At 37.3% G+C, this 24,979-nt stretch overlaps 1 protein-coding gene across 4 annotated transcripts in view; it reads left to right on the top strand.

Moving 5' to 3' along the window:
- The window catches only part of YTHDC2 (YTH domain containing 2), a 76,440-nt gene extending 56,847 nt beyond the window's left edge, over nt 1-19,593 (top strand). For 2 of the 4 annotated variants that reach the window (XM_045069246.1, XM_045069249.1), the window contains 6 exons: nt 264-373; nt 3,462-3,754; nt 9,533-9,710; nt 15,285-15,488; nt 16,252-16,434; nt 17,633-19,593. In XM_045069246.1, the coding sequence (XP_044925181.1) occupies nt 264-373; nt 3,462-3,754; nt 9,533-9,710; nt 15,285-15,488; nt 16,252-16,434; nt 17,633-17,713 (1,049 nt within the window). In that variant the 3' untranslated portion in view covers nt 17,714-19,593. The remainder of the gene's footprint in view (nt 1-263; nt 374-3,461; nt 3,755-9,532; nt 9,711-15,284; nt 15,489-16,251; nt 16,435-17,632) is intronic. The other 2 variants (XM_045069247.1, XM_045069248.1) reach the window with 2 other exon arrangements.
- The last annotated feature ends 5,386 nt before the right edge of the window (nt 19,594-24,979 follow it).

The following is a 24,979-nucleotide window of genomic DNA, read 5'->3' as shown; positions in this document are numbered from 1 at the left end:
GACTGAGCAAGCCAGGCGCCCTATTCTTGTCTTTTTAAAATTTCCTGCATTTTGATTAGAGATTATAGTCTTTAAAATGCCTTTCCCCCCCTTTTTATAAATACTGAGACTTAATTTGTGAACTCTTGGATTTGAAGAGCTCTCCACCCAAACTGTTAGTATATCAGGTAGATTTATGTAAATACAGAGTGTCTGTGTTTACTGACTTCTTTTGCTATAAGATGTTAAAAGTGAAATTTTTTGCTTTCGATGTGTTTGAACAGCGGATGGTATTCCTAATGACAGTAGTGACAGTGAAATGGAAGATAGAACTACTGCTAATTTAGCAGCTTTGAAACTTGATGAGTGGCTCAATTTCAAACTAGAGCCTGAGGTAAGTTGCTCTTCAGTAGTGTGGTGAGTTTCTTTCATTCAGTGAGTATGAACTGACATACGGTATGTCACGTGAGCCCTTAGTGTTAGAGAATATTGTTTGTGTTTCAGTTTTCGCGGGGCCCTTATGCATTCTCTGACATTCTGGGGTGTATTCAAGTAGAGGATTTGAAAAGCCTCGGTGTGGCTCGTATTTAAGCACACTGATATTTGAGTGTTTCTGTGGGTGGTACACAGGAACTCCCTTTGTTTCGTGTAACTCTGTTTCTGAGAGAAAGATACGAGTTCATTCTGTTTTCTCTTTTTGTGTATTTCTGAATTGGGAAAGATGAATGTCTTTTCTTCAAATTAAAAATGTTCTTGACGAAGCCTTCCCTTCATTCCATCTCCACCTTTATGTATTTATTTTTTTTCAAGGTATTCAAATCCGTATTGTTATTCTCCTCCTTTATCTTTCTATACAGCTTTTCTCCTTTTGGAATGGGAATAACAGAGGAAGTACGTTACTTTCTAACCTTAAATGTTTATACAGATGCTCAACACATTTAATTATAGAAAATCAATTTGTTTTGAGTTACAAAATTGATGTGGATATGTAATTAATGAAAAAAAGATGTTAAAAAGATAACTATAAGAATACCCAGATACATGCTGTATTCCCAGTTATATGGCTCTGATTCATAAAATATCAGCACATTCACTTGCATACTAATTTAATCCATGGATCAAGGCTATGTATTCGAAGGATGCCAGGGCCCTTCAAGAGCTGGAGAAAAGAGTTTGGGAACAGAATATGCTTTATTTAGCCAGTGAATACCTAGAGTAATAAAGTTTTATCTCATGATAGCAGTCAGACTTGCAAACATGCAGAAATAGGATTTAAGGTTTTTTTTTTTTTTTTTTTTAAAGAGTTATTTGAGAGAGACTTATAATGCAGTAAGTAGGAGAAGGGGGAAGGAGAGAATCTCAGGCAGACAACCGCCCTCCCCACCCCTGCCTAGTGTAGAGCTTGATGCAGGCTTGCCCTCATGTTCCTGAGATCACAGTTGGAGCTGAAATCAAGAGTCAGATGCTGAACTGACTGAACCACCCAGGTACCCCAGGAATTAAGGGTTTTAAATGTAGTTATAAAGCTCATAAAAAAGCAGACTGAGGTACATTTACTCAAAATGTTGAGATTCATTAACTGGTAGCAAACAAAATAATTCCTCAGACAAATGCACATTTTCCAGTATATTGGGGGAAGGAAGGGAGAAGAATGTGCGTTAAGTAGTGAAATCTGCCAAGCTGTGTATCAGTATTCTGTTACACCAAACAGTTTGGAGACAAGGAAAGTGTTCTGACATAATTTCAGATTATGTTTCACTTGGCTAAAATAGAGCTTAAGGTTGATTTGCCATATTAAAATTGACTACAGTGAATTTTCACAGGTTATAGACTTGAACTCTGGGACTAAATATGGCATGAATTTTTTTTTTCTTAAGATTTTATATATTTATTTGATAGAGAGAGAGAGATCACAAGTAGGCAGAGAGAGAGAGGAGGGAGCAGGCTCCCTGCTGAGCAGAGAGCCCGATGTGGGACTTGATCCCAGGACCCCGAGATCATGACTGAGCTGAAGGCAGCAGCTTAAACCACTGAGCCACCCAGGCACCCTGTGGCATGATTATTTTGCTTTTAATCTGTCAAATAGCTAAAAATTGACAATTTTAAAAACTACTACAAAGAACAAGTTGTAGTGATGTGACTCTTAGGTCACTGAACCACTTGTAAAGGGGTCGACTGATAGTATTTAACCAATTCAGAGAGTTAATCCTCTCTGAGTTAATTCACTCAGTCTCTATGCCTTAGCTGGGACACATAATTACAAAAGATAGCTATTGGTAAAAGCTCTGTCTCTCTCTCTTTTTATCTTTTTTTAAAGATTTTATTTATGTGTTTGACAGAGAGAGACACATAGAGAGAGGGAACACAAGTAGGGGCAGCAAGAGAGGAGAAGCAGGCTTCCCACTGAGCAGGGAGCCTGACTCGATCTCAGAACCCTGGGATCATGACCCGAGCCAAAGGCAGCTGCCCAGTGACTGAGCCACCCAGGTTCCTGCTCTGTCTGTATTTTTAAGAGATCCTACTATTTCCATTTTTGTTGTTATTGAAGGGGGAGGGTGGTCAGTAAAGCTATCAAAAGTTGACAGCCAGCTAGGTTTACTTTTTTACTCTCTGTTCACTCATCATTTCAATCCCACCCCTGGAATCCCACTTCTATTTGCACCAGCCCTTCCGTTCCCTGAAACGGCCTTTGTAAAGGTCAGCATGTCCCCCACATTGTCAAGGGCAGCCTCCTGTCCTTGAGTTCACCCTTTCTCTTATGTTTGGCACTGTTGTTCATCCCCTTCCTTGTGTAATACTGCCCTTCTCCTATTTTCCTCCTCACCTGTCCCAGCTTCTTTGTCACAAGTTACTATGACATTAGTCTTTCCTGGTTCTTCTTTCTTAAAAAGTCATTCCTTCTTAGGTTCTTTCATTGACTGTGCCCTTATGTGTTTGTGCCTTAAATGTTAGATATTCTCCAGTACTCTGGGCTTTACTGTGCTCTTTTCATGTCTGTGTACAATCTCTAGGGACCTTACCTCGGTGTGTAGGTTTAGTAACCATTGATGCATGGATGACTCCCAGGTCAGTCTATATTTCTAGCTTTGGCCTTTCTCTGGATCTGTGAGACTAGCTGCTCTCTGGATCATCATGTGGATGTTCTCTAAGCACCAAAATAAAATATGAAGGAAACAAAATGTATTTTTCTTTATTTACTCTGCTGTTACTGTTCAAGTTTTAATCACACTCTAACCACACATTATTGGCCGTCTGATCCACTGGACTGTGTCATTTGACTTTGTGTCTCTAGTCCTCATATGTGGTCAAGAAGAAATGTTATCTCATTCATGCAACAAAAAGAGTGAAGTACATTACTTCCTGCCAAGTTGCACAGTGTCCTTTGGAAACAGTCACAGAGCTTCACTAGTAAATGGGTGTCTTGCAAGTGGTTTGCCATCTTGCTTGGCTCGCCTTGAACTGAGGAGCCCGTTCTATTCCAGGCAGCCAGTCTGCTGCTGCAGCTCCGGCAGAAGTGGCACAGCTTGTTTTTACGCCGAATGAGAGCGCCATCCAAACCCTGGTCTCAGGTTGATGAGGCCACCATAAGAGCCATCATCGCTGTTCTCAGCACGGAAGAACAGTCTGCAGGCTTACAGCAGCCGTCGGGAATAGGCCAGAGGCCAAGGCCTATGTCTTCAGAAGAACTTCCTCTGGCATCATCTTGGAGGTCAAATAACAGCAGGAAAACTTCGGCAGATACTGAATTTTCAGATGAGTCTGCTGCTGCAGAAAGGTAAATTGGTAACATTTTATCAAAACTGGAGACATTTTTCCCCCTAGAAAAATGAATTATCAAAGAATCATGAGCTTTTGTAACATTTAAAAATTACTTATCATGGAAAAAAACATAGAAAGGTTACAACAAAATGGGAAGAGTTTTTTTTTACCTTTTTAAAAAAATTTTTTAAAGATTTATGTATTTATTTTAGGTGGGGAGGGACACAGGGAGAGCAAGAGCATGTCTTAAGCATGTCTTCAGCTGAGCTGAACTCGATCTCACGGCCCTGAGATCACGACCTGAACCGAAACCAAGAGTTGGGCACTTAACCGACTGTGCCACCCAGATGCCCCAAGTTTTTTACTTTTAAAACATGTTTTTCAGCAGTCTTAAGATAAAATGAGGGATTTTAAACTCTTGGTATTTATGAGTTATTTAGTAAGGAAAATTTTTTTATCAGGAAAATCTCAAATGTTTAATTTCAAGAATTGACAAGTTTAGCATCTGTTAAAAAGCTACCATTATTTTAAAATTACATATTTTTGTTGCTACATGTCAAGTAATATCTTTCCCAGACATCCTACAGCAAGAAGCATGGGCTGTGGCCATTTGAAAGAACAACATTCCCACAAGTCTTACCTTAAGTATCAGTATTGCTGATTGTATTGTATTCCTATAGGAGATCAATTATTCATTCATTGATTCAGTGATGCGTTACATGTGCATTGTTCTTGGTGTAAGAGATATAGCAGTGTACCAAACAAAGATCTCTTTCTTCAGAGAGTTTATCTTTTATCCAGGGGAGGCGTATAATAAGCAAATTTACTGTAATGGCAGAATCTGTTACACTTTAGCCAAATTCTTCTTTTTCTTCCCAGCATTAAGCAATTAGATGTGATATTTTTATTTACTATATGATGATGATTAGTAATAAGAGAGCTTTTCTGTTGAATTATTTATCCAAAAATGTGCTTCAATTATAGTGGTTGTAATGAATCATTGGCCATGATTCAAAAATATTTGTAGTGTAACAACATTTGTTAGAACCAAATTTGTTTCTTTATATCCATTAAAACATGTCTTACCCTGCTAGAATTGATAACAAAAACAATATTCTTGTCTGTGATGCTAATTTTGGCAATATTGGTAGAAAGTCTGTGTGTTAAGACTATTTCATTGTTAAAAAAAGCTGAAAATACAGACAGTGAAAACATGAAAGTTATGTAATGTTTACTGTTTTTTAAGGATCAGATGGGGCTGTTAGTGTCTTCTTTTGGTCAGATTTGCATATTTGAATGAAACATACGGTTTCATCAGGTCAGACTTCAGTTAAGGGGAGTATTCCATACTGGTTTCCAAGTTCTTCAGATATTACACTTGAGGAATAATTCAGTCATTTGTCAAGAAAATCTTCTCATGTGTGTTCCTGAATGTTTCTGATGTAGACTCTGCTGGGCAGTAGAAGAGTAAAAGGCACATTTTCTTCTAGACACTAGCTACTTTTTGAAAAGATTTTTCTTTTTTTAAACATTTTTTTAAAAATTTTATTTATTTATCTGACAGACAGAAATCACAAATAGGCAGAGAGAGAGAGGGAGGGAAGCAGGCTCCCTGCTGAGCAGAGAGCCCGATGCGGGGCTTGATCCCAGGACCCTGGGATAATGACCTGAGCCAAAGGCAGAGGCTTTAACCCACTGAGCCATCCAGGTGCCCCTGAAAAGATTTTTCTGAAAGCTTCCTTGAACAATGGTTTAGAATATTGGAGTAGATTTCCATAGATACTGTTATGTGGTAATGTTATTCCTAGGCCCATCTATAAAAACCTGTTAGGTTTGTAGAGACTGTGTGTTGTGTGTGTGTGTGTGTGTGTGTGTAAATGCTAGTGTATATGTATGTGTGCATCTATTCGCATACACACATACACATTTTTGGAAAATGTGTAATAGATGCTTATTTAATAAAAGATAGAAATTTAATAAAATAAAGAAAAAATGATAAAATGTAATATTAGTTATAATTCAGATATTCGTTGTCTTATAAATTTAGTTTTTCACCGGTGACACTGGAATCAAGCATTTCTATTTCTTTACAAGTTGTAGCCTGGAAGTCTTCATTTTCTTACCTGTTGAATGGTGAGATTTGGAATTTCATCTACCTTCAGAATTTTGGTAGTATTAGTAGATAAGGCCTGGAGTTGGTGGATTTGGTGGGGAATAGGATGAGGACACTTAGGAAGATTTATTTTTATTTATTTATTTTTTTTCAAGATTTTTTTCTTTTTTTTTAATTTATCAGAGAGAGAGAGGGGGAGAGAGCGAGCACAGGCAGACAGAATGGCAGGCAGAGGCAGAGGGAGAAGCAGGCTCCCTGCTGTGCAAGGAGCCCGATGTGGGACTCGATCCCAGGACGCTGGGATCATGACCTGAGCCGAAGGCAGCTGCTTAACCAACTGAGCCACCCAGGCGTCCCAGGAAGATTTATTTTTTATTATTATTTTTTTTATATAATATATACATACTTTAATATTATATTGGTCCACTGAGTATACATAACCTAATCTTAATGTATGTTTAACTCGATTACACAGATTCTTATCTTTTGTTAAAAAGATTTATTTTTAAAGGGAGAAATTAACAGTCTTTGTGAGACTACTTCTTGGAGAGAAAGTATAGTTAAGAGTTTTCCTCTGCAGTGGTAAAATACATTTACTTTTTTTTTTAACATAAGTACTTTTTTCTTTTTTACTATATTTATTATTCTTTTAATAAAAACATTTTATTGAAACTATTTTCAAATAGTTTAAGAAACTATTAAAGTATTAGAAATTGCCCTTCTTTCATCCTAAATCATACCAGTCTATTTTTTGCTTGTCATTTTGATAATTGGATGGCAGAGGACAGGTGCATCTTTTCTAGAAGAGAAATGAGATAAAATGAATTCAGTGTCTGAACTTCTTAAGTGAAAAGGTGGGGGGGCTTGCGGAGGGCTTTGTTTCCATCTTTATGAAATTTTCCAGGGAAGCCAAGCATAAGAGAGAGAAGCTAGAATGGAGCTCAGATTAAAAGATCAGTTTGAAAACCAAAAGATAGACCGGAAAATACATTTTTATTTTAATGAGGTTTTACCCTCATTAAGTTCTGTTGCCTAATTTTCAGGTCACTGAGGTGCCAGGCTAAGAACGATGTGATTTTAGGGGGGTCAAATTTACATAATGCATTGAACATCAATTCACAAGAGAAAAAAACCCCTGAAAGATCTTTTACACTTCTTAGTAGGTTGTTAATGATTCAGATGTGCATTCATTATATAGTCTTTTGTTAATATGTTTAGGCTTTACTGCTTTTATTTTATTTGTGAAAGAAATAATCCTGGATCTGAGATAGTTACTCTTGAAGGAAGAGTAATTATAATTGTAGGAGTCTATGGTAGTTTATGAATTATTAAACACATCCTTTTTTGTTTTAAACTTGTTTATTATCAATATTGTTAAACACAGCAAACTAAATGATAACACCATAATGAACTCCATGTCCCACATTCAGCAATTACCAAGATTTTTACCACTTGCTGTATCTAACCAGATTTTCTTTTTTCATTCTTGGCTTTCTTATTTGGTTTACATATTTCCAGATAAATTCCACACATCGTGCCATTTTACCCTTCCATATTCAAACATGCATCTCTTAAAAATAGAGGAATTATTAAGTGGGTGGCTCAGCTGATTAAGCATCCAATTCTTGATTTTGATTCAGGTCTTGATCTTAGGGTTGTGAGTTCAAGCCCGGCATTGAGCTCCATACTGGGCGTGGAGCCTGCTTTAAAAAAAAAAAAATGAGGAAATTTTTCTACATAATTAAAATCCAATGATCAATCCCAGCAAAATGATCATTTCCCCAGTTGTCATACTATATACATTTATTTGAATTAGCATCCAGGGAAGACTCATCAGGGCGTCATGTTTCTTGAGGCTTCTATGATCTAGAGTAGTTCTTCTGTTAACTTTTTTTTTTTTTTTAAGATTTTATTTATTGGAGAGAGAGAGAATGAGAGTAGTTCCTTTGTTAACTTTTGTTTTTCAAAGATTTTATTTATTGGAGATAGAGCAAGAGAGAGAGAGAGAGAGTTCTTTAAATAACTTTTGTTTTTAAAAGATTTTATTTATTAGAGAGCAAGAAAGCAAGTATGAGTCGGGGTGGGGGTGGGAGAGACACAGGGACAGGGAGAAGCAGACTCCCTGCTGAGCCAGGAGCCTGCTGCTGGGCTCTATCCCAGGACACCTCAGGATCGTAACCTGAGCTGACTGGGCCACCCAGGTGCCCCCTCTATTGACTTTTTTGAAGAAAGTGGGTTGGTAGTACCGTGAGGTATACCACATTCTGGATTTGTCTGTTTCTTCTTGGCCGCCTTTGTTGGCATACCATGTGTATTTCGTCCAAATTGGTAGTTAGCTCTCAGGATTTGATTTGAGCCAATATTTTGGCAAGTGTATTTTATAGGTGGTGCTGTGAACTTTGTATCACATGACTTTAGGAAGTACTCAGTGTCTTTTTTTTTTTTTTTTTTTTTAAGGTCTGGTTGTTCCACTAAGACCTATACTTTTAGAAAAATTGCAAAGTTTCTGACTGCCAGCTTTGCTGCACTTATTCATAGAATTTTAGAATAGAAGAATTTTTATAGTTTAGTATAATCCTTTTATTTAACACGTAAGTAAATGAAAGCTCAAATAAGTTAAGAGACTTGCCCAGGATTAAATACCTTAGTTGTAAATTTAGTACTGTCTTAGAAGTCTCTCCTGTAAAGTGGTGATGCAACATGGAGGCTTAAGTGGGTAGGAGAATAAATGAAACAAGATGGGATTGGGAGGGAGACAAACCATAAGTGACTCTTAATCTCACAAAACAAACTGAGGGTTGCTGGGGGGAGGGGGTTTGGGAGAAGGGGGTGGGATTATGGACATTGGGGAGGGTATGTGATTTGGTGAGTGCTGTGAAGTGTGTAAACCTGGTGATTCACAGACCTGTACCCCTGGGGATAAAAATATATGTTTATAAAAAAAAAAAAAAAAAAAAAAAAAAAAAAAAAAGAAGTCTCTCCTGTACTGTCTTAGAAGTCTCTCCTGACTGTAGTCCAGCAGTATTTTAATACTTTATCATATTTTTTGGTATGCTTTTAAAATATATTTTACTTGGCTCTAAGATATTTTGTGAAAGTGGAAGGGAAGTAGAGTGAGTGATATTTTAGTAAGGGCCAATAGCATAGATGTATTTAAATAACTATATAATGTTAAAGACCTCTCCAATAGCATCATACAAGAGGTTAGAAATTTGTTTTTTAGGATTTTATTTATTTACTTGAGAGAGAGAGAAAGAGCAGAAGCAAGGGGGGCAGCAGAGGGAGAGGGAGAAGCAAAACTCCTGCTGAGTGAGGAGCCCGACAGGGGGCTCTACCCCAGGACCTTGAGATCATGACCCAAGCTGAAGGCAGACGCCCAACTGACTAAGCCACCCAGGCTCCCCGAGGTTAGAAATTTTGTAAGGGAAATAATATTTTGAGTATCTGTTAACATTAAGTTAAGAACTTATATAGATTTTTAAAAATACATTTTTACCTATTGTTTGTGTAAATGCACCCTAATATCTCAGATGTTTTTTCACTCTAAATGTGAGATAAATGAAATTCCCTTAGTATTACTCCATGTATCATAATGCCACTGCGACTCTGGTTTGAAATGGGATCTGCTTTGTATTATGAACTTGTGGGTCACTGATCTTTGTTTCCTCCTTCCCACTCAAGAGTATTGACGAAATCTCCATCTCCAGCACTGCACCCCCCTCAGAAGTACAAAGATAGAGGGATTTTACATCCTAAACGAAGCACTGATGACCGATCGGATCAGTCTTCTGTGAAATCTACGGACAGCAGTAGCTACCCAAGTCCTTGTGCCAGCCCTTCTCCTCCATCCTCAGGAAAGGTACAGTATCTACAAGTTGATATAGCAAGGACCAGATGGCTAGCACATTTCACATTACATATTGAAGCAAAATGACAATAGAGTTCTATCTTTGGTTACTAATCCTGGTCTTTGTTCTAGATATAAATGGAATCTGGCAGACTTGAGACACCTTGCTTAAAATTTTTAGTTTTTCCTGCTTGGCAGAGATTTCTAGTTAGCACCATCTTGGGATGTTTTAAAACTAACAGACCATTTACCAATGGCATGTAACTCAGCCGCCCGCCATGTCCTTTCTGTATCGTTAGAACCAGTTTTGATTAAGTAACAAGATGATCTCAAATTAGTTTAGGTTTGTAATTTCAGAGTTGCAAACAATGGTTTCTTTGAATTACGAATTGATTTCTCCAATTCAGTGATTATATTAAAAAGTACAAGATAGGGTGGGAATTAGGAAGGTAGGGAATGTTGGTAGGGAATTGAGAACTATGTATCTTTGAAAAAAATTTATAATATGAATAATTTCAAATATTTAGAGTACATTTACTTCTAATTTCCTGTGTTGATGGTACTAAGTATTCAGTTAGGGTTATTTAGCTATATGTTGTGTTCTGGGACAAATGTCTGCTGAAACACTCTTGTTAAATAAGAGGAAAAGAAATGTTTTTTGTGTATTTGCATTCTTAGGTTTTAGGGTATTTTATTTTAAAATATATTTATTTAGGTATATACATAATAAAATTTACCAGTTTATATAATTCAGTGAATTTTGACAAATGTATATAATTATGTAAACATATCCCAGCCACGTACAGGATATTCCCACCAGCCATGGATCATGATGACTACTGAATTGCTCTCTGTCTCTAGAGTTTTGCCTTTTCTGCAGTTTGCTCGAAATGGAATCATATGTATGTGGTTTTTTCGTGACTGGCTTATTTCACTTTTGAAACTCAACCAAATTATCAAAGTGTATTCTTAGTTCATTGCTTTTTATTGCTGGATAATATGGCTAATATCATAGAATGTTTATCCATTCCCCAGTTGACAGGCATTTGGATTGTTGCCACATTTTGGCTGTTATGAATATTCGAGGACAAGTCTTTATGTGTACACATGGATTCTGTTCTTGGGTAAATACCCCAGGAGTAGAAGTGTGGGATTGTATGGTTAAGTGTATGTTTAACTTTACAAGAAACTATCCAGCTAATTTCCAAAATGGCTGTACCTTTTTCCATTCCCTTCAGTCATCTGTGAGGGTCCCGTATGCTCCATATTCTTGACAATACTTGACATTATTAATCTCGACATTATATAATACTTGACATTATTAATCTCTTTAACATTAGCCGTTTTGGTGGGTACGTAGTGATACCCCATTGTAGTTTTGATTTGCGTTTCCCCAATGACTAGTGATATTGAGTATCTTTTCGTGTGCTTACTCACCGTTCCTGAATTTTCTTTGGTGTGAAGTATCTGTTCAAATTTTTGTTCAACTTTTTCTGGTGGTTTACTATTTGTCTTTTTTATTTAATAGTAAGATTTAAAAAAATGTATTCTACATATAGATCTTAATTTTATATGCTTTGCAATTTCTCTTACAGTCTGGGCCTGCATATTCATTTTCTTAACAAGTGTTTTTTGAAGAGAAGTGTTTTTGATTTTGATGAAGTCCATTGGAGCTATTTTTTCCTGTTTTGGTTTTATCTATTTTTCTGTTGTCGTTCATATTTTTTGTGTCCTAAGAAGTGTCTATTTAACTCTGGGGCGCCGGGATGGCTTAGTCAGTTGAGTGTCCCACTTTTGTTTTTGGCTCAGGTCATAATTTCATGGTCTTGAGATCGAGAACCCCCCATGGGGCTTTGCCTAATAATTGTTCTAGCACCATTTGTTGAAAAGGTTAAATTTTCCCTTGATTTATTTTGGCACCTTTGTCAAAAACCGATTGACCATAAGTAATGTGGTCTATTTATTGAACTTGATTCTGTAGCATTGATCTTTACACCTCTCTGTTTGCCTCTGCTACAGTGAGTTGATTATAGTAGGTTTATATTAAGTCTTGAAACCAGTTAATTTTTTCTCCAATTCTGTTCTTTTTAAAAATTGCTTTGGTGTTATGGGTGTGCTAGTGTTCTTTCATATGAAGTTTAGAAAATGCTTTTGTCAATTTCCACAGAAGCTTTTTTTGGTGTTAAGTGGAATTGCATTGATTCCATAGGTCAGTTTGAAGAAAACCAACAACAGGTTTTAGTTTCCTAATGCGTAAGCATAATATACATCTGCATTTCTTTTATCAAAATAAATTTTTCAGACATGTTTTGTAAATTTCAGAGTTCAGGTATTACACATTTTTTGTTAAGTTGATCTCTAAGTATTTTATACTTTTGATGCTGTTCTTTTTTTTTTAAAGATTTATTTATTTATTGGGGGTGCCTGGGTGGCTCAGTTGGTTAAGTGACTGCCTTTGGCTCAGGTCATGATCCTGGAGTCCCAGGATTGAATCCCACATTGGGCTCCCTGCTCAGCAGGGAGTCTGTTTCTCCCTCTGACCCTCCCCCTTCTCATGCTCTCTCTCTCTCTCATTCTTGCTCTCTCTCAAATAAATAAATAAATCTTTTTTAAAAAGATTTTTATTTATTTATTTGACAGAGAGGGATCACAAGTAGGCAGAGAGGCAGGCAGAGAATGGGTAGGGAAGTAGGCTCCCCGCTGAGCAGAGAGCCTGATGTGGGGCTGTATCCCAGGACCCTAAGATCATAACCTGAGTTGAAGGCAAAAGCTTAACCCACTGAGCCACCCAGGCACCCTGTTCTTTAAATTTTTAATTTCCAGTTGTTCATTGTTAGCATATGGAAATACATTTGACTTTTTGTTATATTTACCCACTATGCTACAATCTTATTTCATTTGTTAATCCTATTAGTTTTTTATGTAGATTTCTCAGGATTCTCTGTATATATAATCATTTCATCTGTTAATAAAGGTAGTTTTGCTTTTTCCCTCTCTAGTGTTGATTCTGTTCCTTTCTTTTCTTGCCTGTTCTCTCTGATTAGAACCTCCATTAAAATGTTTAATAGAAAGTGTTGAGAGCAGACATCTTTGCCTTGACCTTAGAGGGAAAGCTAGCTCCTAGTTAAATCTGTCACCATTTATGATAACATAACTATGAGACATTTCCTTTAGATTTAGTTTGCTAAGAGGATTTATTAGGAATAAATGTTGAATTATGTTCAGTGATTTTTTTTTACATCTACTGAAATGATAACATAATTCTTTTTTTCTTCTATTAATAAAGTGGATCTCATTGACTGTTTTTCTAATGTTTATGCTTCACTTGGTCACGATGATTATTGTTTTAAATATTATTGGATTTGATTTTGCCTAATCAAAACTTCTGTTAATTTTGGGATCTTTGTTCATGAGGAATATTCTGTAGTTCTCTTTGCTTGTGTTGTTTTTGTATAGTTTTAGTATTAGGGTAATGCTGGCCTCATAAGAATAGTTGGGACGTCTTCTTTCCACTTAAGGTTTTTAGAAGAGATGCCTAGAATTGATAAGATTTTTTTCCTTAAATGTTTGGTAGAATTCGTACCTAAAGCCCTTTTTAACTCTCCTTGGTATATTTCCAATTAGTATTATGTGCTTCAGGTATAGTTTGAGAAGCTTGCAACAGTGTATTTCACCCCCCAGTCTTTTGTGTTACTGGTCTCATGTTAAAAATGCCAGTGTAGTATTTTTACTTCAAAGTAAAGTGTCTTTTCTCAAAAGTCAGAAAAATGTCTTTTATATTTATTCAATATTTACCATTTCTTGTGCTCTTTATTCTTTTGTGTTGATCTGAATTTCTGTCTTGAATCATACACTTCTGTCTGGAAACATTTTACCATTTCTTTTAGTACAGATATTCTAGAAATGGAGTTGTTAAGCTTTTGTCTAGAAAACCTTTTTCACCTTTATTTTCGGAAGATATTTTTACTGTGTATATAATTCTAGGTTGACATGGTTTTCTTTAATTTAGGCAAAGATGTCATTCCATTATCTTCTTCTTTATAATTTCTGAGGGAAGTTTACTGTGATTCTTAATTTTATTTTCTTGTATGTAATGTATTTTTTTTTCCCCTCTAGCTGCTTTTAAGATTTTCTTTTTGTCAGTGGTTTTCAGTAGTTCGATTTTGGTATGTTACTATTTGTAGTTCTTATAATCTTTGTATTTATAGTTTACATCAATTTTGTAAAATTTAGGACCATTACTTCTCCATATATATATATTTTGTCTTACCACTTCCCTCTCCTTTATAGGAGTTTGGATGCACAAGTGTCGATACTATTCCACAGGTCACTGAAGCTTTCTTCATTTTTTTCAGTTGTTTTCATCTGTTTGTTTCATTTGCGATGGTTTCTCTAGCTATGTGTGTAAGTTCACTGAGCTTTTTATTTGTGGTGTCTCATCGGCTATGTATCCTTTCTACTGTATTTTTCACTGCCTTCATCTCTAGAGCATCCTTTGGGTCTTTAAAGAAATACCTTCCATTTCTCATTTCAAAAGGCATGTTCATGTTCACTTTACCGTCCTGAGCACAGTGCATGTATTGGTAATAGCTGGTCTGACATTCTTGTCTCCTAATTCCATCATCTGTCAGATCTCTTTCCCTATTTGTTCATTTTTTCCCTAGGTTATGGGTCATAGTTTCTCATTTCTTGACATTCCTTATAGTTTTGTTTGGCTGCTAGATTTTTGTTGTGTTCCTTTAAGTACTGTCAGACGTTGTTCTGTTACAGAGCTAAATTAGTTGCTGTCGGTTTAATCTTGTTGAGATTTACTTTCACGCGATGTTATGGTAGGTCCCAAGCAGTTTTTATTCTGGTACTAATTAGTTTCAGTACTAAGGTGTAAGCCTTCTGGGGGCTAATGCCATCTGTATTAACAGTTCTTTCCATCATGGCTGGGGATAACGGGGATTGCTCCCAGCCCCATGTGAGCTCCAGGAATGGTTTAAGTCTACTGCTTTCCCTGGTGTTAGGTCAAGTTTTTGTAAGCGTGTGCAGGTCAGTATGGAGTCAGAAACTCCGTTTCTGTGGGGACCTGTCTTCAGTTCTTCAGGAACTCTGTTTCTGTGCAGCTCTCTTCTGTCCAGCCCTCTGTTATGCACACTCTGACTACTGGGCCTCTCGACTCCAAGCTCTGTCTCTGCAGTTCAGGGAGACGGGTTCTGTTTGTTTCCCTCTCCTGCACTGTTGCCTGGAAACTGTATCCAGGCGGTAAGCTGAAGCAATTTTTGTTTTGTTTTCAGTGTTTGAAAGTTTATTAAAATATTTTCTGAAAGTACATTTGGAGCATAAATCAAAGTTTATAATCCAGGATCCTTTCTTGATAAGGGATTTTGAATGCTCTTGAAAATGAGTGCTTGGTTTTGGCTCTTTAACCTCATTTTGATCAAGTCTTATGTAGCTTTTCAGGCATGATGGAGCTATTTGCATTTGTTGAATATTTGGTAAAATATTTTGATTTATATGTTTATGAAGATGTTATTTAATGGAGCCTATTGATTTCGGAAGGTCAAATTACCTTTCAAGAATTTATGCATTCTTTTATAGGGCTCAAAATCTCCTTCACCAAGACCAAACATGCCTATTCGATACTTCATAATGAAGAGTAGCAATTTGAGAAACCTTGAAATTTCTCAGCAGAAGGGTATCTGGTCTACAACCCCTAGTAATGAGCGGAAGCTAAATCGAGCCTTTTGGGAAAGCAGCATGGTTTACTTGGTATTTTCTGTTCAAGGATCTGGACATTTCCAGGTGAGCCATCCTGAACCAGTAAAACGGGGTTGTTCTGGCTGCACATTAGACCACACAGATTAAAACAAAACCCCCAAACCACCCTGGCTTTTTATTGTATCGGGATGTAAGAACGCATTTTGCATGACTGAGCATGAGGGATGTAGTGTTAGCTCTTCAAGGGACTGACTCTAGTGATCCCGTTGTTTTCCTCGTCTTACCAGAACCTCTCTAGATGAGCCATTTCTCCTTCTGAGGACAAGTTCAGATTTATTATTTCTCAGGTGGATTGAGAGTAATGAGAAGCTTGACTTTTTGGTAAAATTTTTTTTTAAAGAGATAAGAAAGTTAGAATTGGTAATTCAGAAACTGAGTGTGTTTCTTAACTCCTCTTGACTCGATGTCCATCTGAATTTAGAAACTAAGGAATTTATTATTTGATATTATTATAATTTTTGGAAGTAAAAACTATTGGGTTAGATTGTATCTGTTTATCATGGACTAAGTGTGGGTTTAGGGCTGTTAATACATTATTTAGAAAGTATCTGTTCATATTGAAATTATGTTAGAAGGCTGGAATCAGTCTTCCCTCTAAAATTTGTGAATACTTCTTTTTATGAAAAACAGTAAGTAACTAATTTTTGGTTTTTGTGAGGTATCTATTATTTTTATATTACATTTTTACCTTAAAATTTAAAAAACCTCAGAGCTTTCTCAGATAAATTGAATTCAGACAATTTTAATATCATCCTCACCTTTCCCCTTGCCCTCATTTTACCCACAGGGATTTTCTAGGATGTCTTCTGAGATAGGAAGGGAGAAGAGCCAGGACTGGGGCTCAGCTGGACTGGGAGGAGTATTTAAGGTGGAGTGGGTCCGGAAGGAAAGTCTTCCCTTTCAGTTTGCTCACCACTTACTCAATCCCTGGAATGACAACAAGAAAGTCCAGATCAGCAGAGATGGGCAGGTATACAGTGGCATTTAATATTTGTCTCCTGCTTTTCTTTTTGTTTTGCTTGCTGTTACTCGGTGGTTTGAGGAGGAGACATAAGAGTACAGAATGTACGTTCCACACGCACACAGGAGGTGGTTCCGACATGTGGAAGAGCTAGTGAACACCTGCTTGCACAGGTGTTTGACAGAGCTCATGGCTTTCTTAACATTGTGTAACCTGGGCTTCTCTCTGCCATTACATACATATAAAATCTTTCATAAGTTACTTCACGGAGGCTCCTGTTACCTTACTAATGGGAGATTTGCTCAAAACCGAGTGTAATTCTGAAGTCTAAGGGTAACAGTAGTATCTGACTTCTTTGTGCTTTAACTAATTATATAACATAGATAACAGCCTTTTTATATTTTTGTGGCTTGTTTTATTTCTGTTGCATTTACTTGGGCTTTATCATGATAGCTGCTGACATGCATTTTGAACTAGTTAAGGAGATGGGAATTACCATAAATATGGACCACATTGCTAGCTGCTATACATGAAGTAGTTTAATTCAATGCATGTTGAGTTATTAGCCCAGTTTTAATCAGGAGAAACAGGAGAAATTGTTCTAAGGTCACACAGCTAATAATTTATTTAAACTAGTGTGACTCCGTTTAAATCACCATACATAAAGTGTTTGGGTTCTCTTTAAGTGCATATCATATCACAAGAGGACTATAAATGACATTCTTTTCAGTTGTATCAGAATATTTTAATTTTTATTCTATAATAAGGATTTTGAAATAAGTCTAATTCCTAAAATAAGAATATCATATACTCTCGAAGATTTCTTTAAAACCCCCAAACATCTAATATGCTAGATTTCAGAGTAAACCTTTGAAAGCTGAAGCTGAGTGCCGTTGGCAAATCCCCATTAAAAACGAAATTCTGTATTTCCAGATAGAAGTTCCGGGAGAACTCTGTGGAAATTACCATTTTGTCACACATTGTTGCCATACTTGCAGGCTAACTCTAATCTTGAAGTCTGGAAGTGAACTTCACAGACCTGAACACAGAGAATCCCAGAGCAAACATGCCATGTGATTTTATCATGTTCTGGTAGAAAAATGAAATTGAATGGATTTGTCCTACATTTTTATCAGCATAGGTTTTGGTGATTTAAATAATTCAGTCTAGTTCCTTTGGTGTTTATTCTGACATCTGCTTTATCTAGGAGCTAGAGCCTCAGGTTGGCGAACAGTTGCTGCAGCTATGGGAACGCCTTCCCCTGGGAGACAAAACCGCAGCCGACTGACACTCAGGTTATCTGCTCCTTGACTTTGAGTATTGGCAGTATTTGTAATCACTAAGGATATCTTTCAAATTATTTATCTTTTTTTTTTTTAACTCGTTTAGAGCTCTTAGCTACAGGAGAACGCTGTACCTATTTAAGCCACCGAATGCACTGACTTCTAAAAACCGAGGTGGACATGTTTGTTAGGAGTAGATGGGCTTTTCTGGTTGAGAGTTTCTCTTAAGACCCACCATCTTCATAAAAAAGAGAAAAGGGTAATTTACATTTTTATAGTGATGGTAAAGAATGATTATGTCATGTTTGTTAACTATATGTTTATAAGTGAATAAAATAGTAGTAGTTTCATTGTTTGGCACAACAGCAGTTGTTCGAACCATACTTAATTTTGAAGTTAAACATTTCATTTGTTGAAAACACTGACCTATGACTCTTAATTGACCTATGATTTTTTCGTAATGCAAAGTTAATTGTTTTAAGAAAAAGGCCTGAATGTGTCAGTACACCTGAGCACCATTTTAGAACCATCAACTCTTTAAGTTTTGTTGTTAAAAAATAAGCAAGTAACCCAATTCTAAAAATGCCCCTTTTGAAAATAGTGTGTGCTGATTAAGGACTATTCATTCTGCCATTTTAAACCTGAGATACATGAAGAAAAAACGGAGAGATGTTCTTTTTCTTTGATTACAAAGTGCAGTAACATCTGAAGGAAATGAGAGAGTTCCTCACTCCTTGTCTTTGCTCAGATAAGATTTAGTGCTTAGTCTTATTCCTGATCCTCTTGCCTCTTAACCCAGTGTGCTGCATACAGCCTTCACACCTCTCTCGCATGAGTGCTGTAATTATGTCCTCTTCGTTTTGGCTAGAGAAGCTTGATTTAGACAAGTTAAAAATGGAAACAAATGAAACATGTTAAAAAAAAAGTGCCTAACAGTTAGTGAGAGCTTTGTTGGTGTATGTCTTTCAAACTAAGGTCCCCGGCACCATAATTCTGAATGCCTTTTATTTGTTTTCTAGTACTTTCCATCCTACTTACATTTTTGGATTTCTTATTTTTTTTGCATTTATGGTTTAATAAATGGGTAATTTTTTATAAACCTGTGTAGTGCCAACTCTCCTATTTTTTCTTTTTTTTTGTCATCTCAGGATTATTTGATAACTTTACCACCACTGTCTATAAAGTTTCCCCGGAGGCTTTTTGAAGGGAAATAAAGGTACAGGGAGAAATGAAAGAAATGTCTTGGTTATTGAGCTCTAAATAGAGCAGCTTTGATAGCACGTCTCATGATATATTTGGGTTATTGCTGCATGAAGAAAAACCGACCTGAATCTAATTTAAAGACAAGAAGACAACTCCTCTAAGTTTTTTGCGTCTGCATTTGAGAATAAAGAAGTGAAAAGTTAGGGTGACCATAAGATCTTGAAAATCCTCCTTTCTCTTGGAAAGCGTTGTATGTTGGCATAGTAGCTTAGAATGGCAGCTGTGATTTTTTTGCCTATTTTTGCCTTTTTGTAGTTACTGGTTTTTGTTTGTTTTATACTATGAGAGATACACCTGTAAATTGAGCCTATGTGAATTATGTTCTGCTCTATGTGTATTACAGTTCTTTTCCTATTACAGAAACTTGTGTTTTTTCTGATAATGTATATATACTTTGTTGAGGTATATATTTAGCAGTTACGGTGTTCTAAATTTGGAAGTGAGGACTTTTAAAAAAAATAAAACTTATTTTAATTTCCTTGTTTTCTAATATCTAGCTCTGTATGTAAATGATGGGTTTGTTGATATTTAAAATGAACACAATTTAAATGTAATTAAAATGCTGTTTTTGGAAGAGATGAACTTTAAATACACTCATTAAATGAAATTCTGTTAAAATATCTAGATCTTGTTATTTCTGACCCTCTGTAATAGGGCTAAGGTAACAATGACCAATAATATCCCTTGAGATATTAGGGAATTTCAAACACCTTGAAGAATACTAAATTGATAGAGAAGGTGATGATTTCATATCAGTATCTCCTCATTGAAAAAATTTGCCTTATTGCCATAAGGGAAGGAAAAAAACCCTCAAGACATATGTTCAATAGGAAATCTTTTAAATGTGTTCCCTGTCAGGACACTGGATCTTGGTAATGTGCCCTTCTATCCACTGCACACCCCAGCCGTATTCTGCCAATTACAGCAAAGCTTGCCAGCGAGGGAAGCACAGTCTCAAATGTGTACTTCGAGAAAAGACTAATTCATTTAAGACTTTGTCTTCAGAGACTCCTTCTTCACCAAAGAAAGCCTTATTTCCTGAAGCAGGGGAAGTCTGGAGGACCAAGTCAAATGAGCTTCACCTCTGAGTCAACACCGGGGCACAAATCCTGCCCTTGAACTTGTCATTGACAGGTGATGACGCCTTCCGGTCTGTGAGCTTCCCACAGCACACATGCTCACTGTGCTCCAGAACCTTCCGCAGCTCCTCTCCATGCAGAGGCCCACCACACAGTGTACTCACGTCTGCCCAGGGCCCCTATGTGTGCCTTGGTCTTTCCAGCCAAGGGTGAAATTTCCACTCGGCTGTCTCATAAAATCACAAACGATGCATATTGAAAATGGAACAACTGTTCTTTCCTACAGCCTGCTCCACCAAAGACTACTCTGTTCAGCGGCCCCCATTTCCATCACTTGTGGTTGCTCAAGGCCAAAAAACTTGTAGTCATCCCTGATGTCTTTCCTTCTCTCAGTCTCCTCCAGCAGAGAATCTTCTTGGGTCTACCTTCAAAATAGACCTAAACCCCAACTGTTTCTCCCCACATCTGTCACAACCACTCTGGACTAAGCCATAGTCCTCACCTAGGTTACCGAAGTCGCTCCCAGTCTGTTTTCCACATAGAAACCGGTGATCTTTTTATTATTTTATTATTATTTTTTAAAGATTTTACTTAAATATGACAGAAAGCACAAGCAGGGGAACAGCAGAGGGAGAGGGAGAAGCAGGCTCTGTCCGTGGCAGGGAGCCCGATGCGGGGCTCTATCCCAGGACCCAGAGACTATGACCCGAGCCAAAGGCAGAGGCTTAACCCACTGAGCCACCCAGGTGCCCCTCCTGGTGATCCTTTTTAAAAGTTTGCATTACTTGGCTGCTCAGAACCTTGTAGTGGCCCCCCACTTCTCCCAGGAGCCGAAGTCCTTACAATGGCACCAACACGACATGATCCAGTTCCCCATTATATCTCTGGCTGTCTCGCCTCTCCTCTACTTACTCCACTCTAGCCACACCAGCCTCCCCACTGTTCCTTGAATATCCTAGGCCTGTTCCAGCCCAGAGACGTGAGTGAGCTGTTGACTCTGCCTGGAATGCTCTTCCCAGAATATCTGTGTGGCCAACTGGTTGTCACCATGTAGTGTTAACTCTGCTGTCAAGTTTTCTGTAAGGCTTATTTAACTTTTAGAAGTAACATACAGTAAAGCTAACTTTTTTTAGATGTGCAACTCTGAATTTTGACACCAACACAGATTTAGGAACTTCCACCTCCATTAGGAGCTGGTTCCATCACCCTCAAAATGTCCTCGTGCCACCTACCCCTGTGTAGTAACAGCTTCCTCTCACCGCTCATGCTGTCCCACCATAGATTTATTCTCTGACATGCACGTTTTTTCCTTTTGAGAACATCAGATAGGTAAAATCCTACAGTATGTAACCTTGTGGGGCTGGCTTCTGTCACTCAGCATAAGGCCTTTGAGACTGATCCAGGCTGTATATATCAAAGTCCATTTTCTATTCCTGCCAAGTAATATTCCATTGTATCGAATGTGCCACATTTTTTTGGAAGCCATTTACGTGTCGGTTATACACACGTGCAATTGTATTTGCAACAGCTAACTGTTTGTGCACAGGTTTTTGGGCAGAAATATGTTTCCGTTTGTTGAGCAAATAACCAGGACTGGAATCGCCAAATCATATGGTAAGTGTATGTTTTATAAGAAACTGCCGAACTATTATCCAGAGTGGCTCTACCAGTTTGCATTCCTATCAGCAATGCTTCAGAGTTCCAGCTGACAGCACTTAACTATGGTCAGTATCCTCTTTTTTCTCTTTTAAGTTGAAAATTCACATCACTTTTATGAAATTGTTGCTAAATTCCACTGAAGAATAGTATAACTAATTAGTACTACAGAATGTGTGTTCTGCATGTTATTTTGTCATATTTGGTACAATAACTTCATAAATATAAATACACTATAATTGATCAGTTTAAACCGAGAGACCTGCTAGAGTTAATCCAATGTATCTATCTAAGAAGGATATGTTCATAACCTTTCTTCATTCCTTTTTATTAATTTTTTTCATCATGATGAGTATATTCCTTAATCCCCATCACCTGTTTCCCCCTTCTCCCACCATTTCCTTGCTGGTAACCATCAGTTTGTTCTCTGTAGTTTAAGAGTCTGTCTCTTGGTTTGTCCCTCTCTTATTTCCTTTGCTTGTGTGTCTTACTTAAATTCCATATATGAATGAGATCATAAGGTCTTTCTCTGGCTGGCTTATTTTGTAGTCTTTAGCTCTATCCATGTTGTTGCCAGTGGCAAGATTTCATTCTTTTTTATGTCAGAATAATGTTACCTCATATATACATGCCCATTTCATCGTTACGCACTCGTCAATTGATGGATAGTTGGGCTGCTTCCATAATTTGGCTGTTTAAACAATACTGCAATAAACATAGGGCTGATGTATCCCTTTGAATTACTGTTTTATTTTTTGGTTAAATAGCCATTAGTTGCAATTACTGGATCATAAGGTAGCTCTATTTTTAATTTTTTGAGGAACCTCCATGCTGTTTTCCAGAGTGGCTGCACCAGTTTGCATTCCCACCAACAGTGCATGAGGGTTCCTTTATCTCCACATCCTCGCCAACATCTGTTGTTTCCTGTGGTTTTTATTTTAGCCATTCTATTGTCAATATCTTTTGTTTTTATCATTCTTTCAGATGTGCAGTAGGATCTGATCATGGTTTTAGGTTGTAGCTCTCTAATGTCTCCTAATGTTGCTCATCTGTTCATGGGCTTGTTATGTCACTCAGTCTGTTCAGGCTGCTCTAACAAAATACCACAGACTCACACAGGCTTACAAACCACAGAAATTTGTTTCTGACAGTTCTGGAGTCTGGAAGTCCAAGATCAGGGTGTTGCCATGGTCAGGTTCTGGGGGTAGCCATCTTCTCAGTTGCGGACTGCTGGCTTCTCGTTGTGTCCTCGCATGGTGGAAGGGGATACAACATTTATCCTCTTTGGTGAAGTGTTTCTCCAAGCGATCGGACCATTTTAAAATTAAATCCATCGTTTTCTTACTGTTGAGCTTTAAGAGTTCATTATATACATTACCCCCCCTTTATGTACAGGGCTACATTCTAATACCCACCGTGGATGCCTGAAATCATGGATAGTGCTGAACCCTATATACTGTGTTTTTTGCTTTCCTCTATATATACACCCATGATGAAGTTTAATTTATGAATTAGGCATAGTAAGAGATTAACAGCAACTAATAAAATAGAACAGTTATGGGGCTCAGTGGGTTAAGCCTCTGCCTTCAGCTCAGGTTATGATCTCAGGGTCCTGGGATCGAGCCCTGCATCATGCTCTCTGCTCAGCGGGGAACCTGCTTCCTCCTCTCTGTTTGCCTCTCTGCCTACTTGTTATCTCTGTCTGTCAAATAAATAAAATATTTTTTTAAAAAATAGACCAGTTATGACAATATACTGTATTAAAGGTCATGTGAATGTGGTTTATCTCAACATACCTTACTGTACTGTACTCACCCTGTGATCACGTGAGATGATGCGTACACGATGAGATGAAGGGAAGGGAATGATGTAGGCATTGTGTCATAGCGTTCCGCTACTGCTGACCCGATGATACCTGAGAAGGAGGATCATCCACCTCCTTCTGGATTAAGAGTGACTGTGGATACTTGAAACCTTAGATAGGGAGAGCTTCTGTATTCGGAGTCCCAAGATTTTTGTCAGTTATGTGATTTGCAAATATTTTTTCTCTGCCTGTAGCTTGTCTTTCCATTCTCTTCCCAGTAATTTTTTAAAAATTTTTTTGGTGGGTTTACTTTTTTTTTGTAGTTTTAAATTTTTTAAATTGACAAGTTGCCAATTTTTTTCTCTTATGGATTGTGATTTTGGTGTCACGTCTAAGAATTCTTTGCTTTATTTCCAGTCAGGAAGGTTTTCTTCTGTTTCTTCCTAAAAGTTCTGTAATTTTATATTTCTAGATTCATGATTCATTTTGAGTTAATTTTTGTCCAAGTTGTGATAATTAAGTTGAAGTTCATTTTTATGCATGTAGATATGCAGTGGGTCTAACACCATTGTTGAAAAGAGTGCCCTTTATTGAACTGTTTCTGTACCTTTGTGAAAAATGAGTTTGCCATGTTTGTTTGGCTCTGTTTCTAGACTCTTTATGTTCTATTGAACTCTATCTGTCCCTTCACCAACACCATAGTCTTGATTATTGGTGTTTTAGAGCAACTTTTAAATATTGGATAATGAAGACTTTCACTTAAAATTTTTTTTTTTATTTGCTTAGTCTCTATATCCAATGTGAGACTCAAACTCAAGACACCAAGATCAAGAGTCACACACTCTTTTGGGGGAGTCAGCCAGGAGCCCCAAGAAGTTGACTTCTAACTAAAATGAAGTAACATGGACCAGATTTACTTTCTTCCCTGAAACGACATATATATAAATACATGGAACACTGGTTTTCAAAACACTGGTCATCAGGCAGTGAAGGACAGTAATCCCTGAGAGATGAGAAACAAAGACACCTGCCCAAACTTACTGCCTTGTGAGATATCTAGGCCATGACACAGGGAGGGGAGGGGAGTTGAAGCAGAACTTGACAGCGTCCAGAGCTGAGGCAACACAGTTGAGAGTGGGGAAACCAAACAGCTAGAGTTTATAGAACAGAATACCAAAGGGAGAACTGCATACAGAGAGAACCCCAGAGATGCATAGACAGTATCCCTGGAATATTCAGCAGAGTGCTGATGCAGCATGCTTGTGCAGAAATGGTCAGGAAAAGAACAATTTGAAAGGATTAAAGGGAATAGTACCTGTTCCCAACTAGACTTGTAAAAATCCAAAAGAAGGCAGGAAAGAGGAAAAAAGAAAAAACAAATTGAAATAACAAATAGAAACAACAAAAAAGAACAAAAATAAAATAAGTAGCAAGATGATATACTCACCTCTAACAGAATCAACAATCAT

The sequence above is a fragment of the Mustela putorius genome, unplaced genomic scaffold (genome assembly GCF_011764305.1).
Source record: "Mustela putorius furo isolate JIRA1106 unplaced genomic scaffold, ASM1176430v1.1 tig00003923_pilon_pilon_pilon, whole genome shotgun sequence".
NCBI classification, from domain to species: domain Eukaryota; kingdom Metazoa; phylum Chordata; class Mammalia; order Carnivora; family Mustelidae; genus Mustela; species Mustela putorius.
The sequence above is the reverse complement of the archived record's forward strand: the minus strand, read 5'-3'. Positions and strand labels throughout refer to the sequence as shown.